Source organism: Carassius auratus, unplaced genomic scaffold (genome assembly GCF_003368295.1).
Source record: "Carassius auratus strain Wakin unplaced genomic scaffold, ASM336829v1 scaf_tig00016529, whole genome shotgun sequence".
Lineage (NCBI taxonomy): Eukaryota > Metazoa > Chordata > Actinopteri > Cypriniformes > Cyprinidae > Carassius > Carassius auratus.
In genome coordinates, this window is record NW_020524686.1 from 40,115 (window position 1) to 65,663 (window position 25,549).

General features: G+C 36.7%; 1 protein-coding gene across 1 annotated transcript; it reads left to right on the forward strand.

Annotated features, from left to right (window-relative positions):
* Positions 1–315: 315 nt before the first annotated feature.
* On the forward strand, positions 316–25,549 carry LOC113075247 (UDP-glucose:glycoprotein glucosyltransferase 1-like; the record flags this gene model as incomplete). Its single annotated transcript, XM_026247912.1, is given in 41 exon segments — positions 316–445; positions 1,278–1,425; positions 1,514–1,593; positions 1,913–2,043; positions 2,140–2,252; positions 2,733–2,907; positions 3,032–3,128; positions 3,236–3,317; positions 3,429–3,529; positions 4,079–4,178; positions 6,007–6,067; positions 6,968–7,059; positions 7,664–7,814; positions 7,906–8,025; positions 8,453–8,538; positions 8,796–8,931; positions 9,201–9,332; positions 9,565–9,729; positions 11,700–11,820; positions 12,353–12,451; positions 13,029–13,052; positions 15,021–15,115; positions 15,898–16,104; positions 16,250–16,381; positions 16,456–16,586; positions 18,048–18,143; positions 18,230–18,332; positions 18,694–18,773; positions 18,980–19,169; positions 20,027–20,185; positions 20,279–20,364; positions 20,462–20,546; positions 22,358–22,446; positions 22,528–22,632; positions 23,342–23,426; positions 24,013–24,195; positions 24,607–24,767; positions 25,017–25,131; positions 25,222–25,338; positions 25,429–25,512; positions 25,514–25,549. Coding segments are annotated over 41 exon segments (4,590 nt in total), but the record flags the coding sequence as incomplete, so codon positions are not given.

Genomic DNA, 25,549 nt, shown 5'->3' on the forward strand with positions numbered 1-25,549 from the left:
GCATCGTACACAGTAGCGCAATAAAAATATAAAACGGAAAGATCTTGCAATCACATCTTTTGTCATTATTTTCACGCATTATCCGTACAAATCCAGTTTCCATTCTAACCCTTTAAAATCTGAGTCAAAGGCTCTTGTGCGCTCTTCTTGAGCCAAAATGGCTCTTATGACTAATTAGCTGTCTAACATATGGCCAGTAAAAACATTGCATTATATTGTTGTCTTTAATCAAATTATTGATATTTCTTAACCAATATCGTATATATGTCATTCATACTGCAGCTACTGTGGTACTTATAATATTGTATATGATTTTGCGTGTACTTAAAGCCATATTTCTGGAAAGGCACAAAGAGCAGATCCTACACATGAACCGTGGGACGGACCGCTCGCTCATACCGTCCAAACATGGCAACTCACGAAGCAGATCCAGAAGCCGGTGCTGGTATGATTGCTCACTTTATTCTTAGCATTATTCTGTCGCATTGCTTTTATTGCAATGATAGTGTGTGTGAATACGCCGCTTAATGGATTTTGCAATTGGGTCGAAGCAAATGTATGTGATTAGTCATCCTTGCACAGTTATAAGGACTACCATTGCGCTCCATAGATAAGTGAGCTCATTTAAACGTTGAATTCTTCTTTTTAGATTATTTTCTGGTTATGTTCCAAGAATATGTGAATTCCGTCGCATTACATTCACATAACCCTCACATAATCGAATTGCAATCCTTTGAATTATGATTATATTTATGCTATTTTGTTTTCCTTAATGCGTTTACATTTGACCAGTGTGCCAGTTAGATGGCATAATTATTTCATTAATCCGCGTAAAATATGCTTTGAAAGAAGTTGTTAATGCAGGAAGTTAACAAGAGCCCGGAACTCCTGCTCGATAAGAACGTTGATTGGATGAGGCTAATCACTATGTCCACGTTGAGTGCTCTGATTGGCTGAGAGTCAGGTCGCGCTGTCAAATGAAGTGAAATACAAACAATGCACAAACATATGGAGGCTTTGTCTGTTTACCTATGTGGTATATATTTACGCGTTTTGTGATTAGTCTTTGCAAGAATTTTATGTCAGTTTTTTTTTTCTAATTTGATGTGTTCAACGTAGTTACAAGTGCACAGTTTGAACGTTTGTTTCACTTTCTTTTTGAATCGTTTAATCTATGCATAGCTATGGTTCAACCGCTTACGCATTTGGAACATTAGTGGTGTAGCATGACCATTTAGTCCCCTCCTCAAACAGGCGAATCGCTTTCATTTTCTCAGGCTTTTGTGGGAAAATGTGGATGTTGTGTGCTGCACTGCTGGCTCTGTGCTCTGTCCACTCTGTCCACTCTGTCAGTGGGGACTCGAAAGCTGTCACAACAACACTGACCACTAAATGGCCCTCAACACCTCTTCTGCTAGAGGCCAGGTTAGCTTGAACACACAATGGTGACAACATAGTTAATTGTTTTATGCTACAGTTTACTAATAATAAAAGATGCCTTTATATTTTACAGTGAGTACCTTGCTGAAGAGAGTCAAGACAAGTTCTGGGACTTTGTGGAAGCCACTCAAAATATTGAAAAGGATCATGATGGTAATATTTGCTATGAATCCTGTCTCTTACTTTCATTTGTAAGACATGCTGAGGCTTGTCAACCTGTTTGTCTATTTTTTCATGACGCTGTGACTCTTTGAAATCTTGTATTCAAATGATGCATTGTGCAACAGGGCTGATGTGCTAAATGTCATGTATTAAAATTTTTTATAATTATATGCTGCAGTATGCTATGCAAACAAATTAATGCCAAGTTACTTGCGGTTAATAAAAATATTTCCGAAAGTACCATCATGGTGTCGATGCTCTTGACATGCTGTTGGCCAATCCGATTACCGAATTGCTGTCCATATTTCAGACACGGATCGGGCTTACTATGATCTGATCCTGAAGAGAGCCAGTGCGCTGCTGAGCCCAGTGCAGCTAAACCTGCTGAAGTTCGCCCTATCTTTGAGGGCCTACTCAGCCACCGTCCATTCCTTCCAGCAGGTGAGTAAGGACTCTAAACAGGTGTTTAATGTAAACTCATATTGATTCTGAAGAAAACATATTTGACACCGTTTGTTGGACTGTTTGTTTATGTAGATTGCATCTAATGAGCCTCCTCCACCTGGCTGTAAAGCGTTCTTCAATGTACATGGACAGACATCTTGTGATACAGAAAGACTTAAAGTCATGCTGGATAACGCCTTAGAACGGTGAGTAACAGCAAGACCTGCTGTGACCCCCCCCCCATCTAACATTACCCACTATTTTTGTAATATATTTACATATCCTCAATGGTCCCATATCCCCTTATAACTATATTTAGAATTTTTCATGTCTAACAGTTAGACGAACATCTACATAAAAAGGCTTTTTTAAATTGTATTATATTTATTGTGCTTGAAGTTTTCATGGTTTAATTAGAGACTACGTAAAAGATTTTTACTTTTATAAATTAATTTGTCTCATGTCTGGGCTATTTAAATATTGAGGGTAAAAAGTACACTAAAACACCTAAAACCTACACTTTCATATATATAAATACTTTTAAATGAATGTATTGACATTGTTCAGCGTCAACTAACCTAAACACAACCAAAACTTTTTTAATATAATATTATATATATATATATGTATATATATATAAACATATATGTATTTATGTGTGTGTAACATTTTTTTTTTTTTTTTAGGCCCAAGCCACACCTGTTCAAAGGTGATCACAAATTCCCCTCAGCCAATCCTGATGCACCCATTGTGATTCTTTATGCTGAGCTGGGCACCACAGAATTCTCCAGATTCCATCAGCTGATGCTGGCCAAAGCCAACAAGGGCCTGATCACTTACGTTTTACGTCACTTTATATCTGTGAGAATTAAAACTCTTAGTATTTTAATGATAAAGGGGTTTAAATAAATACATTAAATACATTTAAAGGGGTTTAATTCATTTAAGATGAGTAAGCCTTCCATATTTTCTGTCACCCATGCAGAACCCCAGCAAGGGTAAAGTGCTCCTGTCTGGATATGGAGTGGAACTGGCCATCAAAAACCAAGAGTACAAAGCCAAGGATGACACACAAGTTCAAGGTACGATAGCAGCCAAAAGTCTTCGTATTGTGGATTTGAAAGAAAGTTTTAAATGCAGAATATTGTCTTATTAGCAAACTCATTTATCTTTTCTCCACTTTTCACAGCTGGAGCTGATGTGAATGCCACTGTAATAGGTGAAAACGATCCTGTGGATGAAGTCCAGGGCTTTCTGTTTGGCAAACTCAAGTAATTTAAAACTCTATACACATTAAAGATTGTTCCCCATTGACTAAAATGCATCCCTATGTTTGAAATGACATAACAGTGTGTCTTAATAGCACATGTTGTATTTGTCAGGACCAATTATCCTGAACTTAAGGAACAGCTGAAGGAACTCCGGAAGCATTTGATTGAGAGCACCAATGAGATGGCCCCACTTAAAGTCTGGCAGATGCAAGGCGAGTGTTTGTGAATGTTATTTTGATGCAGAATGATACAAGATATGCGTGCTACAGTGTTTTTACCATGGTTAAGGTAGCGGAGCCTCTTGTACCATTGTTTAAACATATTTTGGCACACTTTTTTAATGTCACTACTTCAAGGCCTTTCAAACTCAATTATTATTTAACCTGTGACTAAAGGAGCAGTTGGGTAACTCAATAATCATTCAGACGGTATGCAAATGGAACATTTTCACATTGTTAATTAGCTGTGGTTCTGCTGGCCTTGTGCAGTTGTCACACACAGCTCCCTCTAGCCCAGAGCTCATTACTGCTCTATCAAGGTAAACTCATCAGAGACTAGCCACATTTAGCAAAACCTTTGAGCCAACACACACAGAGTTAAATGCACTATTCCCAGCATTACTGGAAAGTGCTTTGGCACATCAAATTCATTATATGTAGAATCTGAGACATTGGCTTGTCAAATACAGGTCATGGCTTTTTCAAATAAGATTAGACAGAAATACAAGTTTGAATAACATGTTCTTTATCCTTCTCCTAAAGACCTCAGCTTTCAGACTGCCGCCCGTATCCTGGCAGCTCCCTCTGTGGACGCTCTCAATGTCATGAGGGATTTGAGCCAGAACTTCCCCACAAAAGCCAGGTAAATAACCACCTGTTCATTATAAACACTGAGTCCTAACCAGACATGGAAAAGCAAGCAAAATTGTTAGTTTTCTTATTTTGAAATATCATTGGTCTGAAATCCTACTCCACCTAGCTGTATCTTGAACATTGAGTATGTTCTGATTGGCTGAGATTTCAATGCTTTGCACAGTATTTCACTTTTAACTAAGGCTGTAAATTGATTTGATTGATCAGCAACTGATGCTGGAAACACTGTTTCCTAACCAGGTGTGGCATAACTTGTTTATCATAGATGCAAACTCCTCACCTTTTGGTGAAAATTCACCTTTTTGAGATCAAAATAGGTCACAATTTGTGTAGATTCGATGATAATTATTATTTAATTTTTTTATGATTGCGTGTGTGGCTGTTTTTTCACAGTACCAAACCAATTCTGTACCCGCTCGAAATCAACGGCATTCAAACTCTCTCGTGTGTTTTTGTGTGCGCGCTCTAGTTTCAAATTTCAAAACAATAAGTTACTATTTACAACGTGTTTTTGCAGCATTGAGTATTGTAGCCAATCACAGGGATCTCTTTTGAAAGCAGTTGCCAATCAGAGGTGTTTATTTTAGGTTAGTCAGAATCCGCTCTGAACTCATTTTTGTTTTCGCAAGTTTACGGAGTTCTACACAGTCACATATGTTCCTGTTATTACGAGATAAAAAGAAAGCATTCATGGTGTAAATAAGATATTCATTGTGTAGTTAGTTATTGATTATATCAGTATACGCGTTAGTAAGCTTGGTCAATTGCACTATAAGGGAAGCGCACTTTGCTCGGTTTCTCTACATGCTTTATTCATAGTTTGAAGAAAAGTTTTGTCCGTCTAAGAGGGCCAAACATCCACGTATACTGTTTCAGGTGTAAAAAAAAAAAAAAAAAAATGTTGTGAGTGATTTCGCTAAATTGTCCCATGAATCATTGCTATGATTGACAGTGATAACTGTAGCAATGGATGAAATGAAGCCGATGTCAAAAAAGAGCTGTGCATTAAGGGATGCAGAGCAACAAGTTAGCAGCTTTTACAGTTTTTGATGTGTCCTTTTAAGGCAATGTTTAAAACAAATTCAAAAATAATGCATTATTTAATTATTCTAAAATTAGTAATTAACTTAATTTGTAGTTCTCTAGTTAAGTATTTAAATAGTTAACCCTACTAGTCTGTTGGGATGTATTTATTTATTTTTAAATGATGTGAGACTTTGTGATTTCCTGCATTTGCTATATACTGTTCTGTAAAAAAAAAACCTGGCAACAGACTGCCCAAATCATCAAAAAGTTTATTCCGAGTTGGATGTTTTTACTGTCTTCTAAGGTTTAATTAACACTTTAAGGGGGAAAAAATGAGCCGTCAGCAGTTATGCTGAAAATGATATGCTTTATTTGGCTCAGACAGCGCAGCCACAGCTAATGTGTTTAAAATGTGCCGCCCACACTAAAATGGAATTTTGTTAAAGTGATTCTTGACATCATGGAGTATAATACACAGTCCTGTATCACCCAAAGCAATTAACTGCAGCTCTGACTCATCGACTCTTGAGAGAGAGAGAGAGAGAGAGAGAGAGAGAGAGAGAGGAATTTTTTTTTTTTAAATTATTATTATTTTTTTATATCTGAATGTAGACTTGCATGACATCAGTGAACGCAATCTCTTCTCTATCTAGTTAAACAGCTTTGGTTAAACCAGTCAGCACAGACATTTTTGTGCTGATTATAGTAGCCTATGCATTATAATGAATCACCATGATGAACTAATGAATCATTTTCAGTATAACCACTCACATTTCTCTTTCCCCTCTCAGGTCCATAACAAGAACAGTGGTTAATTCAGAGATCCGGAAAGAGATTGAGGAAAATCAAAAGGTAAGGGCTACCATTGTCCTTTTTTTCCAGAGTCCTTTTCTCAAAGCTGTAGCGTCAGCAGGTATTCTTATTCCCTATGTTTTTTGCTGCACTGCTGCGATAATAGACTCAAGTAAGGGTCCATAAAGTCTTTGTTTTTTGCCTCATAATTCTCATAATTCAAGTCTTAAAATGATTCTCTAAAATGAAAAAAAATGAACGTTAGTTATAAAGTGTGTTGTTTTTTTAATGAAATGGAGAATCGTTCCTCTACACCCCTCTGCTTGTTTTCTTCACGTTCCTCTGTATTGGAACGTGTGTAAACACTTTTGTTTTGTCGCTGAAAAGGTAATGAATGAAGGAATTGCAGTTTATACGTGGCTTCATTCATTGTTTCGGTCATTTCCTTTCTGTGATTAAAACTGCTTCTTGCCTCTTGTAATGAGGACGTGTAACGGAACTGCTCCTCATTCCTCACTGTAATTGCATGCTGGGAAACTTGATGAATGGAGCCTCTTATAGGTTCTCTAACGAGCTCTAATGTATGTGCCTTTAGCTAATAACAAACATGAATGCCACGGATAAAAGCATGGATATATAGAGTGTAAATGGCCTAAGGCTCAAAAGAGTCTGTTTGAATTATAGATCATATTGAGCATCTCTTTCAACTTTTGTTTTAAATTAAATTAAATTTATGCATTTAGCAGACGCTTTTATCCTAAGCATTCAGGCTATCAATTTTTACCAATCACGTGTTCCCGGGGAATTGAACCCCCAACCTTGCAATGCTCTACCAATTGAGCTACAGGAACACTGTTTGAAACATATGTTCATCCGGGTATTAGCAACCCACAGGGCTTGGGTGGTTATATTAAAGCTAAATGTGAATATGTCATACCTAATGTCTTATTTCTTCTCTAGTATTTTAAAGGGACGTTAGGTCTCCAGCCAGGGGAATCGGCTCTGTTTATAAATGGATTCCATATTGACCTGGATGTGCAGGATATTTTCAGGTATTACATATTGTATATTAAAAAATTATTTCTATTTAGAAAAAGTCTAAGAATTAATAATTTATTTATAAAAATGTAGCTAAAATAATAATATAGTATTTCATATTTATCTTTATTATACACTACTGTTCACATGTTTAGCACATCAATTTTCTTTTTTTGTATTTTTTTGAAAGAAGTCTCAAGTCCCAAGGGTGCTTTTAATTGCTCAGAAATACAGGAAAACAGTAATATTGTGAAATATTAATTCTATTTGAAATACATTTTTTATATGTGAGTGTCTTTTGTTTTTGTTTTTTTAAAAGCTGACTTTTTTTCAGGATTCTTTGTTCAGCAAGGTTCAAAAGAACACTTTATTTGAAACGGTGAACTGAATTTAAAAGTGCCTTTACTGTTACTTTTGATCAATTTTATTGCCTCCTTTGCTGATTAAAAGCTTTAATTGAAGAAAAAAAAAAAAAAAAAACACTTCCGGACCATAAACCTTTGAATATTGTGTTATTTATATGTCTTGCAGTAATATAAGTAATGTGTATCTTAATAAAGTGTGATGTATTTGTTAATGTAATGCTGCAACCCTATATATTGCGTGTTTTTTTTCCAGTGTTTTTGACATGTTGAGGAATGAGGCAAGGGTCATGGAAGGTCTGCGTAGTCTGCACATAGACACACCCTACATCCACGACATCCTCAAACTCCACGTCCAGCCCTCAGACTCTGACTACGGAGTGGACATCCGCAGCCCTGCTGTTAATGTGAGCCACATGCTGGTGTTGTTGTTTTTTTGTTAAAGCTGTATTCTGGCATTGACAATAGAGAATAAACCCTTTTTTTCTCTTTCTCCAGTGGATTAACAACCTGGAGACAGACGGCAGATATGCCTCCTGGCCCTCTAATGTGCAGGAGCTGCTGCGGCCCACCTTTCCTGGAGTCATTCGACAGATCCGGAAAAACTTTCATAATCTGGTAAGTATCCCAGGTGCTCTGTGAAATTGTTAATGTCTGACGGAAACCGTCTTATTTATAGTGTAAACCCCCACACTGACACTCAATGACAAGCTACGCAATATCGCGTTCATTATTGAAGGCGATTCCTCTGCGATAATGAACGCGAAATTGCGTAGCAATACAGATAAGTATGAAATACTATATTATTATTTTAGCTACATTTTTATAAATAAATTATTACTTTTTAGACTTGTAGCATGTCAGTGATCTACGGCACTGTCTATTAAATGCCGCTCCATTTAAAAGCAAGTGATAGCGATTTACCGCTAATCAGGGAACCGGCTTTACTGACGAGATGCGTGTGACAATCGCATGCGATATATCGCCCATCCCTACACAGAGCTAAATTCTGCAAATCATTTCAGTATGTGTTTCGTTCTGACAGGTGATGATTCTGGATCCGACTCTTGAGAACACGGCGGAGCTGATCAGCGTGGCTGAGATGTTTTACAGCAACAACATCCCACTCAGGTCAGTCTGAAAATAGACCCAACATTAAGATTTGAAAGCTTGTTCAAATCTGGCCATCATCTTGTACCATTCTCACCCCCTTCATTTAACCTTTTTCAGTGTCTCTCAATATATAATAAAGGCATTTAAACCCATAAACATTGTCTCTATATATATATTCTGTAATTATAGACTTGGAAGTGGTTTGTCAACTCTGTAACCTGTTTTATTGGAGTTATTGTGTCTCTGGTGATTTCTATGTTTCTGTCTGTCTGCAGGATTGGACTAGTGTTTGTGGTGAATGATTCTGATGAGGTGGATGGGATGCAAGATGCAGGTGTGGCTCTACTTCGAGCTTTCAACTACATTGCTGATGACGTTGACAGCCAGATGGCCTTCGATGCCATCATATCTGTAAGTCAACAACATAATCAGTGCTTTATACAACATCAACTTACTGGTGGACAGATATGAGTTTATATACTATTATATAGGCTATATTTTTATGTGATTTACAAATTTACACAGTTGTTACTTCTGTAATACTTTAGTTTATTATTTACTGCCACACTGGCATATAGGTTTGCCTAATAGACTTTAAAATAAAATACATTTAGTTTTTAATGAAGAGGGGAGTTGAATGTCTGTTCAGGGATGTGTCGTGATCATCTCGTGTCTTTCAGATGTTGAACCGCGTTCCCAGTGGAGGCAAACTGAAGGTGGAGCATGTGGTGGGTGTGTTGGAGAAGAGATATCCCTATGTAGAGATCAGCAGCATCCTAGGACCCGACTCTGCCTACGACAACAACAGAAAAGTGAGCGATTTGTTTTTCTAATGTGTGTGTGCTTTGAATATTTCAGCAGTACCCCCATTTCAGATGTCATATTTGTGCCAAAAGAGACAGAATGTAGTGGATAAGGATTGGGTCAACTCTAGAGATAAAGGATGTTACTGTAATCCAGAGGTGGTTCCTGTGCTGATAGATCGTTGGGTCTCCCAGTAACCGTAACACTTATTGAGGTCATACATGTTTTGTGTCTCCGCAGGAGGGAAAGGCATATTATGAGCAGACTGGTGTTGGCCCACTGCCTGTGGTGTTGTATAATGGAATGCCTTTGCAACGTGAGCAGTTAGACCCAGATGAACTTGAGACAGTCGTCATGCACAAGATCCTGGAAACCACAAGTTTTTTTCAGCGCACCGTCTACCTGGTGAGAATTGCATGTCTGTCACTGAAACAAAAGTTGCACATCATATCATTGCACCCCCTAACCAAAAATAAAAGCTAAAAACCATCATCAGTTGGCTATATTTCTCTGTTTCCATAACAGTTATAATGGAAGCAATCTAGTTTTATAAAGATTCAGAACTCGTTTACAGAGTAGTTAAGGTGCCATGCACTCTGTAGTCTTGCATGATTCACTTTTTATTTTAATTATATATTATTTAAGTATTTACTGCCAGTTAAGATTCTGCAAAAAATAAAATGCATAAATACATAAAAGGAAAGTATCATACATTACATGAATCCATTTACATTTAGTCAATTAGAAGGCGCTTTTATCCAAAGTGACTTACAAAGTAGAAGCTGTCAGACCAACGAGAGAGCAACAATATACAAGTGCATATATATATATATATATATATATATATATATATATATATATATATATATATATATATATATATATATATATATATATATTAGGGGTGTAACGGTTCACAAAATTCACGGTTCGGTTCGATACGATACACTGATGTCTCGGTTCGGTTCGATACGTTTTAGATACAGCAAAATGTAAAAACATCTCAACTTTTCAGAATGCCGCAAGCGCACCGCGGGTCATGTGACAAGAACCAACCAATCAGCTTCATCCTTTCCCGTAACAAGGTTGAGAGCTCAGCCAAGATGAAGGAACAGCTGATCATAGTTGTATATGGATTGCAATTTTGAAATAAATTCAGTAGCAGAGCTACTGCAAGCGATTTTTAGAGCTGCAAATCCATTTATCCTTCGCTGAAATTTCCGCGTCTCATGGAGAGAGCACGTCATTGTTGCTTAGCAAAGACAGACGCCTCATGAGCGCTTCTGCCCGAGCGCTTTGGAAAGGAGGAGAAAGACGCGCTTAGCGTTTTCCATGCGTTTTTAGGCACGATATGTGAACGGCCCCTAAGGCGCTCGCTCACTCAGCACGCGCTGAAGGCTCGTTGCAAAATGTCTAATGCATTTAACAGACCAGAAATATAAGATCCTAAAATAACCAACAGGTCTGGTGTTTGGGTTGGATTCCCTGTAAGCTATAGTGTCTAAATGCTGCAGGGATAGTTTGCTGCGTGCATGTTTCTCCTTTTTTTCGTCTTTTCCCAGATAGTACTGACGCATATATCCCAGATATTCCCGCTGGTTTTTTTTTTTTTTTTTTTTTTTTGTAATCCCGCTGGTGTACCCTGTCATGTTGCAGATGCGACATACCGTTATTTTTTTATCCACCACTCTCTTGCCATCACCATTATAGCTTAAAGGGAATCCAAAGTGCACCCAAACACCAGACCTGTTGGTTATTGGGGGATCTTCTCATTTCTAGTCTGTTAAACGCATTGGCTATTTTGCAACGAGCCTTCAGCGTGTACTGAGTGAGCGAGCGCCTGCTGAGTAGCCTAACATAAACATATAAGATGGTGTTTTTTTCTTCTTCGGGAGTGTCAGGGGCGTTGCCTGTTACGTTGTTTGGGTTATTGGGCTACCTTGTTGAACGCATATCATTATATTTCTTTCTCTCTCTCTTTTTTTTTTTTTTTCAAATATAATTAATTACTCCAACGAACCGTTCGGTATACATAATGCGTACCGCTTACCGAACCGAAAGCGTCGTACCGAACGGTTCAATACGAATACGCGTATCGTTACACCCCTAATATATATATATATATATATATATATATATATATATATATAAATATTAAATAGAATAGGTAAGTGCTAGTATTAATTGTTCAGGTTATGGCGAAAAGATGTGTCTTTAGATGAATCCATATTCATATTGCAGGGATAATGCAGGTGTGTGTATATAAAAAATAAATAAACTCTCACACACACACTTTTTTGAATTTATCTGAACTATAGTTTAGGGTTATTTATTGTCAGAGTCTTCTTTTAAAATGCTTCCCATGATCTTTTCAGGGTGAACTGAACAGTGACCATGATGTGGTGGATTTTATCATGAATCAGCCCAATGTGGTCCCACGAATCAATTCCAGAATCCTGAGCACCAGCAGGAATTATCTGGACCTTTCTGCCACCAGTGAGTTCTTGTCTGATGGGTTCATAGCACAATTGTGTTGCTTCAGTGTTTTGCTGCTCTCCGGTTCTTTTCTTTTGAATCATAAGTAGCTTTTCTTCCTGTAAACCAGCTAGTTTGAGATCTACAACATGTAGGCTCTCGGGAATGGACATCTTCCTCATTGTGCATTCTGTGCTCAATGTCTTGTTTGTTCTTGATAGCCTATTTATTTACAAAAACGTACAAATGAGACTGCGCCAATGATATTCATAAACTGCTTTGTTTTTGCAAGGAATTTGAAACTGAATTTTAATAGCTTTTGAATAGCATATTTGCAGTTTTTCAGGAAGCTGAGAAAGTCTAATTTCAGTCTGAATTCAACTAGCACTTGATGATCAGAAACCGCTGCATTTCAAATGACTTTATTTGGATTCAATTATGAATGTGAATGTACCTCTAACAGAGAAGAAAGCACAAGCTTATTTTCACTTTCTTCGCCAAGTGTTTGGCATCAACTAACCTCCAAAAAAAAAACAAGTATTTTCTTTTCCAGACAATCATTTTATTGATGAATATGCACGTTTCCTCTTTCTGGACACCAAAGACAAGAACGCAGCGGTGGCCAACAGCATGAATTACATGACAAAGAAAGGTGAGGTGATTGCTGCTATTGATCTCCTTGAGAAACTCAATTCTTCCAACCTTCTTCTGATCTCTGGCCTACATAAACATGTACCATGGAGAGTTACTCTATGGGACCTTTATTAAATATGTAATTTTGGTTGTTCTGTCCATTTTACATTATTTACCAGGTGCACATTGCAGTTTTTGGCAAAACAGACCAAATTTCAGAAGTAGTCAGTCCAAATTAGCGTGAGCCCATTGTTTTTTTTAACGGCAAAAGACGGTTTGCGTTACTCCAAGCTCTTAGTAAATCCGGCAAGGTCCTTCAGTTCGCTTTGGAGAATGAACAGTAAAATGCAAATGAAGACGACTGACATGGATTGGTGACTTATATCAGTTTTGTCACTCATTCTGACATGAAAGACATTTAATGTCATACAGTCTGTTTTGTCTTTTTAAGCAAATCTCATGATATAATCTGACAGGCAACACTCATGGAGAACAGAACAAATTACAGTGTACACCTGGTTTAGACCTCAAAAACTGTGTACCATTAAATATATCTGTCTGCCTTCATTTGTGTTTTTCTTGAATGCTGTTTTCAGGGATGTCAACCAGGGATGCTTCTGGTAATTGCATTGAGCTGTTATACTCACTTAACCGACAGCCCACTTCCCATAGATCTCATCTAAACATACAGTGGCCGAGTGCAAATATAGTCAGAAAATTCCTACATTGCCATCATTAACACAAGCCGATCTGTTGCTTGAAGGAATATTCTGGGTAATTTAAAACGTAATGTCTGTGTACCACATCTGTGGCATGCTGTCGATTACCACAGTAAATCATTTTGACTCTGTCTCTCAGTTTGTGTGCACAAATGGGAATGCATTTACAGGAATACACTTCTAATGGAAGCCTAGCAGGTCAATGTGCAGTGTTAAGAGCCCAACATTTTTTGTGCGTTTTTTCGTATTCACCATACTTTCCTATCAAAATACATGCTATGGATGCGAAAAAAAAACACAGAAAATCTAACCTGATCCGAAATTTTTTATGACGGAAAGTTTCGGAGGCAGTGTTTAAACATGATTGACACAACGTTAGGGTGTATTTATTTTTCAACGTGTAAAAATTTTGGACGAAAATTTCGGAGTGTGCAATGGACTTTTCATGTCTATTTTACTATCACACTGTTTAGAAAGTACAAACATGAAAAAGGTTAAGATGCTCTGGATCTCTGTTAGTATTGGTATGTATGTATCAGTAGCTCCTGACCGTAAATTTAGGTGGGGTAGATTCTGGGTCGTAGCATATGAAAAAACATTTTGTAAACTTTATATTCTAATCTCTGAACACATGCGTACAAAATGTTGGCAGAGATGTCCTTGCGTTATCCTGTGGGTTGCACGCTAATGTTGATTGACAGGCTTGGAGAACAGCATAAAATGCTGTATTATAAATACTATAGCATTTATCACTTCCAAATGTTTTAGAATGTTACAAGTTGTGGAGCAATTCGGGTGAGGAAAGACGATCATATGTCTATTTTTAGAAGAATAATAAAACAAACCTAATATAACCGTATAAAGGCTATTCATGAGAGCACATTTAAACTAAAGGATTTATACTATGTTACTTTGATCCACTACTCCAAGTAGAAAAAACAGACATGCCAACTAATCGAAAATCTGAAAAATATTTGTTGAAGAATGCTGTACACATTTAAAACGTATTATTGTTTCAGTTTATATAGAGGTATATGTTGTAGATTAATATTTTGGTGGGGCTCTGCCCAACCTGCCCATATAGATGAGCCGTGCCTGGTATGTATACAAGGATAGCACGATGGAAGTGTGACACAACATATAGACGTGAAATTACATCAATAATTCAAAATCTGAAATTTCGAACCTCAAAAGGACATATTTACAGCTACGTCTGATGTTAGCGCTTGAACAAAAATATAAGCCTCATATTCTTAAATGCTCTGGATTGCTAGACTTCCATTATAAACCAAGTGCATTCCTTTGAATAAGGTTTTGTTGTTTACAATATACCGAGCAACAACTCTAAATTATTTTCTGTGGTCATTGACAGTATGCCACTGATGATATTGATAGTTAAAGTTGTCCCAGAATATTCCTTTTCAAGTGTTTCTGCAAGTTTTAAGTTTAGTTTCTTATGATTGTTGTTGTTGTTGTTGTTGTTGTTTTCTTTCCACTAAGTGAAGAAGTTTTCTGAAGCTTGATATTGATTTAAGCAAAGCTGTGCATTTGTCATCTGTCAGAACTGTCAGTGTTTGATGGATGAAAGAGAATCTCTTTCTATCCCGTGGCCCCCTGTAATATCTTTCTTTTACAGACGTTTACAGGTTTATATCTAGGTTGAAATTGCCTGTCTGTCTTTATGTGCCACTTGGTGTGCTACTTGAGATACATCTCGCCTTTTTAACTGTTAAAACCCAAGACAAGCCAGAATGCTGCCAGTTCCTCCCATCATTTTCACTCACCTTTTTAGATTGCATGAGGAAACCGCATGTCTCTTCCGTGTGTAACTTCCTTTAGCCCATGTCTCTGTCCTTCTCTGACTTGCAGATGATGGCATCATCCGTCCAGTGACTTTCTGGGTAGTCGGTGACTTTGACCAGCCCTCGGGACGACAGCTGCTGTACGATGCTATACGTCACATGGTAGGACAATGTCACTGAGCCAGTTTCTATATATAGTTTATATTGTTACTACCCTTATTTCTCAATCTAATCGAAATATGTATTCACACGATGTGACATTAAATTGCACTTCAGTATTTGTATATCTGTATTTGTACAAATTACTGTAATTAAAAAAAAAAAAAAATATATATATATATATATATATATACATAGCAAACATAGCTTTGATCCTATGTTATGTTATGTTGTGTTATGTGCACATTCTTTGGATTATTTGTTTTTCTTTGTCTTGGCATTTGGCAAATATTATTTTTGGACATGAATTCATAGACCCAGGCACTGGTATTCTTTGCTGGATATTTCCAGTGTTATTTCAGTATTATTTGTATACTGGTATAGTATTTATTATTTCACATGAATTCTAGTGTTAGTAATTTTGTTATGTGCTTTTGACACTTTTATTAGGTTATTTGCAATGTTTATTTTAAACTTTTTTTTTTTTTTTAATAATCCGTTTTGGTAATAGTCCTTAAACATGTTTTATATCGTTACAAATGCAACATTTATAATTTACTAATATTTATATTTTGTTTTATTTTGCCTTTATTTAAATTAAATATACCTGTATCCATTTAATTTTATATAAAAAATGGATATTTCTAACATTAAATCTAGCATTCTGTTTATAAGGTTGTCTATAACAACTGTTAAATTTGTATAACCGCTTTAATGTGTGTGATAGAGTGGAAAAACACGTCTAAACTAATCATAATTTTGTCTTTTTTTTTTTTTTACTTTAGAAAACCAGTAATAATGTACGATTAGGAGTGATCAATAATCCCAGTGAGAACCCGTCTAATGAGAAGAACCTAATCGCTCGAGCCATATGGGCAGCCATGCAGACCCAAACCGCCAACAACGCCAAAAACTTCATCACCAAGATGGCTAAAGAAGAGACAGCACAGGCTCTTTACGGAGGGAGAGACATTGCAGAGTTCGCTGTCGGGGTAAAATAAGCTCTCATGTAATTCATTTACAGTTGTGATGGATTATTTGCTCAGGGTTATTGCTGCTGCGAATGTCACTTTTAAACTGCAGAATTCAATATAGAAGCAATTTAACCAGATCCTTCTACATTTTTCTGCACTACAGGGCATGGATGTTCCTCTGTTTAAAAGTGCATACGAGTCCCCTAATGTGAACTTCCTGTTGGCTCACTCTGCTTACTGTCGGGATGTCCTCAAACTGCAGAAGGGCCAGAGAGCTGTGATCAGTAATGGAAGAGTAAGTAAGACATTTGTATAGCAATACTTCTGATGCCGTGAAGGCTCTTCTCATTCTATTCTTTTTCTCCGCAGATCATTGGTCCATTGGAAGAAGGGGAGGTCTTTAACCAGGATGATTTCCTGCTCCTGGAAAGCATTATCCTGAAGACATCAGGGGAGCGTATTAAGGGCAAAATTCAACAGTTAGGCATGGTAGAGGACAGGTATGCTAGACCAATCCTGTGCAACAGATAACAGACGCTTTTGTTGGTTGATGCAGATGTTCAAATATATATAACACAAGCTGTTTGCTTGCATAACCAATAGTAGAGCTCTAAACCACTGAGTACAGAACGTCCTTCTGACAGAGCTGTGGAAGAATTGCAATGCATTACACATTACCATCATATGTACTCTCAGTAGTAATTACTTCCTCTTAATGAAGTAGAGATGTAATAAACATGCCGTTTTATGTGTACTTGGTGGAAGAGCAGACTGACTGAGACAGTGACACCATGTTCATTATCCTCTCAGTAAACTTTTAGAGGGCTGATTATTGAAGTGTAGTCTGTAATAGAGGAGGCAGTCGTTGTCTTTATCAGAGCTTGAATCTGGAACATGGCCTCTGTGAGAGAGTTTGAGCAAACTTTGCCTTTTACTAAGCTTTGGTTAGAACATCTGTATTTGATTAGCTATGGTGCTTATGTGGGCGACACAGGTTCAAATCTGTTTCTATTAAATATGTAAATATCTCAATAAGTGACAAAATACAAAAATATACAACTTAATTATAAATGTATATTTATAAATATTAAAATAAATATATTATATATATATTATATAATTATAATATTATATAATTAATATATTGTAAATAAGAATAAAATAAATAAATAAAAGATAAAATAAATAAACCAACAACAAATACTTTAATTCTTTGTTTCACTCGACTGTGTGAGTTTTTTTTTTTTTTTTGCCAATTTCCAATGTCTGATTTCAAGTGACAGTTTCATTTTGTTACTTTTATTAATTGAATGAATGAATGTAATCTAAATGTACACAATGTGGCAATGAATCTCAATAAATTATATATTAATATTTAGATAAATTAAAGTAATAAGCTATAATTTATTTAAATATAATTTAAAAATATTATATTTCTGTACATAAAAACAACCCACATATTTATTTATTTATTTATTTAATTTAATTGTCTTTATTTTATTAGATTTTTTTTTTTTAATGTCCTTTGGTGTATGTTCAATTTGTACACACATATGTAGATTAACCATGTTTTGCAGGATATCTGCAACTTTTAAATGTGTGTGACAGAGTGAAAAATCTAGTTTAGAATTAACCATAATTTTACCATTAATGTTATTCAAGTGCCGTAATATTAATTGAATTGGATAAATTATTTGTACCACTACTCAGTGGGGTGAAAAGGTTGTGTTCAATTGTCTGTGCCAATAAAACTATTGCTAATTCTCTAATCATCTAGCTATGAATACGTCTACAGAGATGAACACAAATGAACAAGATTCTTAGCAAGATTCTTTTCAAACTGAATATTGTTGAGATTTCCGAATATGATGTGAAAGTGAACTTTCGCATTCATGTCTTTGTGTCGAGTAGATTTTGGACTTTGGCCTCAGTTTGTCTTTTTTGTATGCATTGTGATTTAGAGCTAGTGATCTGGTGATGAAAGTGGACGCACTGCTGTCCTCCCAACCCAAAGGTGAGGCAAGGATCGAGCACACTTTTGCAGAAGACAGATACAGGTACGTCATACTACATCTTCTCATACCTGGACATATCTAAATCCTCAGAATTCAGTTGTCAACTCCCTCTCCATTTCTCTTCACAGCGCTGTAAAAGTCAGACCAAAGGAAGAGGAAGTGTACTTCGATGTGGTAGCAGTTGTGGATCCAGTGACCAGAGATGCTCAGAAACTGGCACCCCTCCTCCTGGTGAGAACTTCAGCCCACCTTCACATGAGCAGGACATGTGTAAACCAGATGGGTACAGAGTCTATCAGCAAGTGCTGGACTGGATCATGCTAACCAGCCAAACCTTGACCCCTTGATGATGTTAGAGACATTATTATTTATCAAGAATGTTTAACAAAGGATGTTGATCCAGAATCATGTCCTGCATTAGTCATCACAGGACATTTGGTCTCTCTCGGTGACATTTCACCGGTACACTCAGTCAGCAGTCGGTCTGCATTTGTTGCCTTTGTTTCTGAGACCAGCTGTCGTCGAGAGCAGGTTCATTAATTGTTTGTACCTTGACTCATGTCACTTCCTGTTTCTCTATGTGCCCACTCAGGTGTTGAAGCAGCTGGTCAACGTCAACCTGCGAGTGTTCATGAACTGCCAGTCCAAGCTCTCTGACCTCCCACTGAAAAGGTTAGAGGAGAGACACTGTCAGCACATGCTCTATTACAGAGTCACCTCCACATTTCACTGCTTGCTTGAAGTTTTTACCGGCTACAATAGCATGGGCCATGGCAAGATATAATTTTCTCTGAAGTGCTACATTATTGTTAGATTATATTTTTAAATGTCTTGTGTGTGTATATAATTAATTAATTTTTTTATTATTTTTTTCTCAGTTTTTATCGGTATGTTTTGGAGCCAGAGATTTCGTTTATGGCGGATAGCAGCTTTGCTTCTGGTCCGATGGCTAAGTTCTTGGATATGCCACAGTCGCCATTGTTTACTCTCAACCTAAACACCCCCGAGAGCTGGATGATTGAGTCTGTCCACACGCGCTATGATCTGGATAACATCTACCTTGAAGAGGTAGGATTTCTCATCACTCTCACTGACTCATGAAGTCTAGGTCAAATAAGGTAAAGAGTTGGTTGTTTTTCTTAGGTTATCATAATTATCCATTTACCGTATTTTCCGACTATAAGTCACACCTGAGTATAAGTCGCATCAGTCCAAAAATACATCATTGATGAGGAAAATAACATATAATATATAAGTCACACTGGACTGTAAGTCGCATTCATTTAGAACCAAGAGAAAACATTACCGTCTACAGCCGCGAGAGGGCGCTATATGTTTTAAGTGTAGACTACAGGAGCACTGAGCAGCATAGAGCGCCCTCTCGTGGCTATGGACGGTAATGTTTTCTCTTGGTTCACTCTCTTAATTCATTTCTCTTGGGTCATGTCAAGTTAATTTTGATAAATAAGTCGCACCTGACTATAAGTCGCAGGACCAACTAAACTATGAAAAAAAAGTGTGACTTATAGTCCGGAAAATACGGTATCTTTTCAAGCCTGAAATATAAAATCATAATAGTCAGAAATATATGTAATAATTTATTTATACATTATACTTTATTATTTAAAATGTTTATAAAATCTTATAAAAACATTATTATTATTATTATTATTATCATTATTATTATTATTATTTATTTCAGGCAATCAGTACTTTACATGAGTTCATTAAAGCATAGTTATTAAATTACAGACATTTTATTGTTGTTTTTGTTAGTATTAAATTACAGACATTTTATTGTTGTTTTTGTAAGTATTATTATAATTTTTCACCAGATGCATTTTATTTGTGTTATATTACACATTTAATTAAGCATATTTATTATTGTGTTCATTAGTATTCAAGTCATATCGTCTAATTTGCAGATTGACAGTGTCGTGGCCGCTGAGTACGAGTTGGAATATTTATTACTGGAGGGTCATTGTTTTGACGTAACAACAGGTCAGCCGCCCCGTGGGCTACAGTTCACCCTGGGCACTGCCTCGGACCCAGTCATAGTCGACACCATCGTCATGGCCAACCTGGTGAGTGGACATCACAGATTCATCTGGGAAATAACTGCTGGTTTTCTTAGAGGTCACTATTGCTCACTGAGATTGCTCTTTGGTCTTTAATAGGGTTATTTCCAGCTGAAAGCAAACCCTGGAGCTTGGATTCTCAGACTGCGGAAAGGCAGGTCGGATGATATCTACAAAATCTACAGGTACCCTATTATGGCGTGTCAGACGCCTGTCTCTCTTAATGTCCTTCTGTCTCTTCACTTGATTGGTCGCTTCACTGTTTTAATTCCCCTGTCGCAGTCACGATGGCACAGACTCTCCAGCCGAAGCTGATGATTTAATCGTCGTCCTCAACACCTTCAAGAGCAAGATCATTAAAGTCAAAGTAAGTAATAGGTGTTTGATCTGGTGTCGGGGTGAGGGCACATGCAAGGTCTTAGTCTCTAGTTTGAGGGTATTGGCGGAGATAAATGTCACAAATGACAAATGCTCAGGCGGCTGTAGACAAGAGCAGGCAAGATAGTCGTTCCTTTTCTGCGCAGCTGGAGAGATGGAGAGCGAGAAAGTGTCTTTACATTTCCAGTGTGTACTCTTAATATCTGACAAGCTGTCACATGTCAGTCGTTGTGTGGGCGTGTGTCCAATGTGAAGTCTGCTGTTTCCTGTGGGGCTGAGGATGAGTGTGTGTTTTTATATATGAATTTTTGATATGTTGTGGCTTTAAGTGTACAGCATGTGCTAGAGGGAATGTGCTTGTTTATGCAGCAGTGCTTGTCTCAGGATTTGGATCCTTGTTTCCTTCTTAAAAGACGGCAGTTGCGTTCACTTCACATCACAAATAATTTCACCTGCCAGTGTCTAGTACATTGAAAAATACATTTAATGTCCCTAATATTTCTTACTGGTTGTGAAACTGTAGTTTGCATTTGATTCAAATTTGTTTGTCCATAGAACAAATAATTTTATTAGTGAGTAATTTGGAATGACGCTAATACAGAAAACAATACAGAAAATACTTTAAGCTTCCTAGTTAAACATCTGAGATCTTATTTGGTGATGTTATGATTAGATTAGATAAATATATAGTTACAAGTTACCAACCCTAAATCAATCCTAACCCTAAGGGTAATCCAAACCGTAATGCAATAGTAAGTACATGTTGTTAATTAATACTTCCCAGGCCTTAAGTGTACAGTTACACTGTAATAAAGGCACCGTAAATTAATTTTACCGCTTTTTCATATGCTCACCAAGGCTGAATTTATTTAATCATAATGGTAATATTGAGAAATATTATTACAATTTAAGACAACTGTTTTCTATTTTTATATAATAAAATAAAATAAAATGTACCGTATTTTTCAGACTATAAGTCGCATCAGTCCAAAAATACGTCATAATGAAGAAAAAAACATATGAGGGCTATAGACGGTAATGTTTTCTCTTAGTTCATTTCTCTTGGTTCATTTCTCTGTTCATGTCAAATTAATTTTCATAAATAAGGCGCACATGACCGTAAGTCGCAGGACCAGCCAAACTATTAAAAAAGTGTGACTTATAGTCCGGAAAATACGGTAATAGCAAATCTGATCAGTAGCGAGTATTCAGTGTTTCATGATCCTTCTGAAGTAATTTTATGCTGATTTGGTACTTCTAAAACATTTCTTATTATTGTTAATGTTGAGACTTGTGGAAACCATGATACTTTTTTATTTTTTATTATTCTTTGAGGAATTGAAAGTTCAAAACAAAAGCCTTTATTTAAAATAGAAATGTTTTTGATTATAGAATGAATACTTGCTGAATAAAAGTATTAATTTCTTTGAAAAAGAAGACTCCAGACTTTTGAACAGTATTGTAGATGGGACACCAACCTTTTAAGTAGGTAATTTGCATATCATTGATTCATTCACGTTAGTAAGGAAGCAGATTGTTAACATTTACTTATGTTATTACATTGCATTTAAACCATGCTTTATTTTGCGATTCCAAAATGGCTAATAACTCCAGTTTATTTACTAATTAATTCTCTACCCCTCCTGTCCCCCATGTCTCACAGAACCAGGACTCTGTGAGCAAGTCCTTGATCAGAATTTAACCGCATGTGGATCCCCGAATGTTGCAATCACATGTGCTCGACATTAGTGCTGATGGGATTTCATGCATATATTCCATTGCCCTATATCATGTTTGCAGGTGCAGAAAAAGCCTGATATGATGAATGAGGAGCTTCTTATTGATGGAACCCATGAGAACGACTCTGGATTCTGGACATCTCTCACCAGGTACAAAGTGTTGCCTGTTGAGTTCTACTGTAGCGCTCTCTTACAGTGTTTGTCTATAATGGTTCTTTCTTTCTCTTTCAGAGGATTTACTGGTGGTTCAAAGCCAGAAGAACCCAAACAGGAGAAAGATGATGTCATTAACATTTTTTCTGTGGCGTCTGGCCACCTGTACGAGAGGTTCCTCAGGTAAACAGCTGCTTTGAGTTCGATTTTACAGATCCAGCATTGCAAGTGATATATAATTACGTCAAAATAAAATCTCCCTGCTTTCATCCAGTACAATATCCAGTAAAACAATTTTGATCATTTACATAAAAACATAATGCTTAACAGATCATACATGAAAATATACTATATGCAAATAGTTATTAATGTCATATTTATTAAAGCTTGATTATTATATTTTAATATTCCTGAACTACTGGCCAGCATAATCCGTCAGGACTGTCGTTGTTTGTACAGAAAATAAATGTTAGCACAGAGCCCTTAAATGAATCATGACATATGACTTTAATATTGTTCTTGTGCAGCAGAAGTTGCTACAGTTTTGACATGTAATACAGTCCTCTTGTGTGTATATTATGAAATACGGAAAAATAGCACACATACTTTGCATCTTTTAATTTCACATATTAAGGAAATGCAATAAATTTAATGTGACCGTCTTAACTTGGGTCACATCATGACTTTTCATGACATTTTCATCCATTTCCCTTCCTATAGTTCTGATTAGGCCTGTTTTTAAATGCTGATCTTTGTGACTTCCTGTCTCATTAGCTGCAATGTTATTGGTTGTGTAATGCAGCTCAGTTTAGAAGGTCACTCGCATAACTCTTCTGCGGCCTGCCACTGCAGGCACTCTGTTTTGAGCTTTGGCCTCTTTCTGTCTCTGCAGGATAATGATGATGTCTGTGCTCAAACACACCAAGACACCCGTCAAGTTCTGGTTCCTCAAAAACTACCTGTCTCCGACTTTTAAGGTACTGGATACAAGATTTAACATGATGGCACTGCTGCCAGACCCTTATGTCATATATATTATATTTATAGTCAAAAATTCGGCTTTGCCATCAAATAATTAAATGATATTTAAATATATTAAATAACAAACATTAATTTTTTTTTGGTTTAAAAATTGTTCATATTATTACTGTTTATACTGTATTTGACAAATAAATGCAGCCTAATTACAAAATATATTATTTTCTATATGCATTTTTTTTTATTATTTTTTTTTTTTCAATAAAATATATTTATTTCTATATTTATATTATTTAAATTAAGAGTTTTCAGTAACCATTATGCCAGTGTCGCACGATCCTTCAGAAATCATTCTAATATGCTGATTTGCTGCAAGAATAATTCCTTATAATTGTATTAATGTTGTAAACGGTTGTGCTACTTGATATTTTTGTGGAAACCTTGATGCATGTTTTTCACAAACCTTTGAATGAAAAGAAAAAACAGCATTTATTTTAAATAGAAATCTTTTGTAACATTATACTGTCACTTTACTATGGTAGTGTGTGTGTATATATATTATGTATTTTTGTCTATCTTTTGTAGGAGTTTATTCCGTATATGGCAGAGAAGTATGGTTTCCAGTATGAGTTGGTGCAGTATAAATGGCCACGCTGGCTTCACCAGCAGACAGAAAAGCAAAGGATCATCTGGGGATATAAGATCCTGTTCCTCGATGTGCTCTTTCCCCTGGCTGTGGACAAGTTCCTCTTCGTAGATGCGGATCAGGTACAGAAACATAGCAGTGCAGTTGTGTGGCATGAAATCCTGCCTCTAGTAAGCATTAAGCACAAGTCTGCTCTTATGAGATTTATTTTTGAAAGTCTGTGTACAAACTGGTCGGTTACTGGGATTGCATAGCGGTTGTTGTAATATGGGGTGTTTGTTATGCAATCATGCATGCACATTACACTGATGATGATACACTGCTGCCACCTCTGGGTAAAGAAAAATACAGCTGGAGTTTAAATCGAAACAATAACTACACTAAATAAAAAATTCTAATATTTAAATATTTAGTTTCTTCTGCAGGTTTTCTTTTGACCATATCATGTCCTGATCTCATTTCCAACAATTGGTCTGTAAATACAAAGACACCCAGTCTGGGATTGACAAATGTTGCTGTGCTTTTACCTGCAGATAGTTCGCACAGACCTGAAAGAGCTGCGGGACTTTGATCTGGAGGGAGCACCGTACGGTTACACGCCTTTCTGTGAGAGCCGAAGAGAGATGGACGGATACCGTTTCTGGAAGTCTGGCTACTGGGCCAGTCATTTGGCTGGACGTAAATACCACATCAGGTAAGAATGGTTTGCTGAAATTGTTGTCTGGCATTTTGATCTACCTAATTGAAAATGATGATAATGTTTTCATTTCATAAGATTTTCCAGTGCATCAAATGATTTGTCTACTGTAGAGCTGTTTTACAGCTGAAATTGAATTTGTTTCGTAACTGAAATTATTTTTTTTACTGTGAAGCTGCTTTTAAACAATCTATATAAAGCTCTTTATAGATAAGGTGACTTGATTTGATTTTGTGTGCTCATCAGTGCTCTATATGTGGTCGATCTGAAGAAGTTCAGGAAGATCGCAGCTGGAGACCGACTGAGAGGCCAGTACCAGGGTCTGAGTCAGGACCCCAACAGCCTGTCCAACCTGGACCAGGTGGGATGTTCTTTCCTTTACAGAAACGGCTTCAACACTGGGCTTGGCATTTGGGTGCTTCATTGATGATGTTTTTATCCCCCCTCTCAGGATCTTCCCAACAACATGATCCACCAGGTGCCAATAAAGTCACTTCCTCAGGAATGGCTTTGGTGTGAGACCTGGTGTGATGATGCATCTAAACAGAAAGCCAAGACTATAGATCTGGTAAGTCCATTGTTCTCACACACTGTTCTATTTTATGTTTGTTTTTTGTTTTTTTGTCAGTAAATGACACTTTGTATTTGTCTGTCTTAGTGCAATAACCCACAGACAAAAGAGCCCAAGCTGCAGGCTGCTGTGCGTATAGTAGCCGAGTGGAGTGACTATGACCAGGAGATAAAAGAAAATCTACAACAACTTCCTGGAGGAGAAAGAG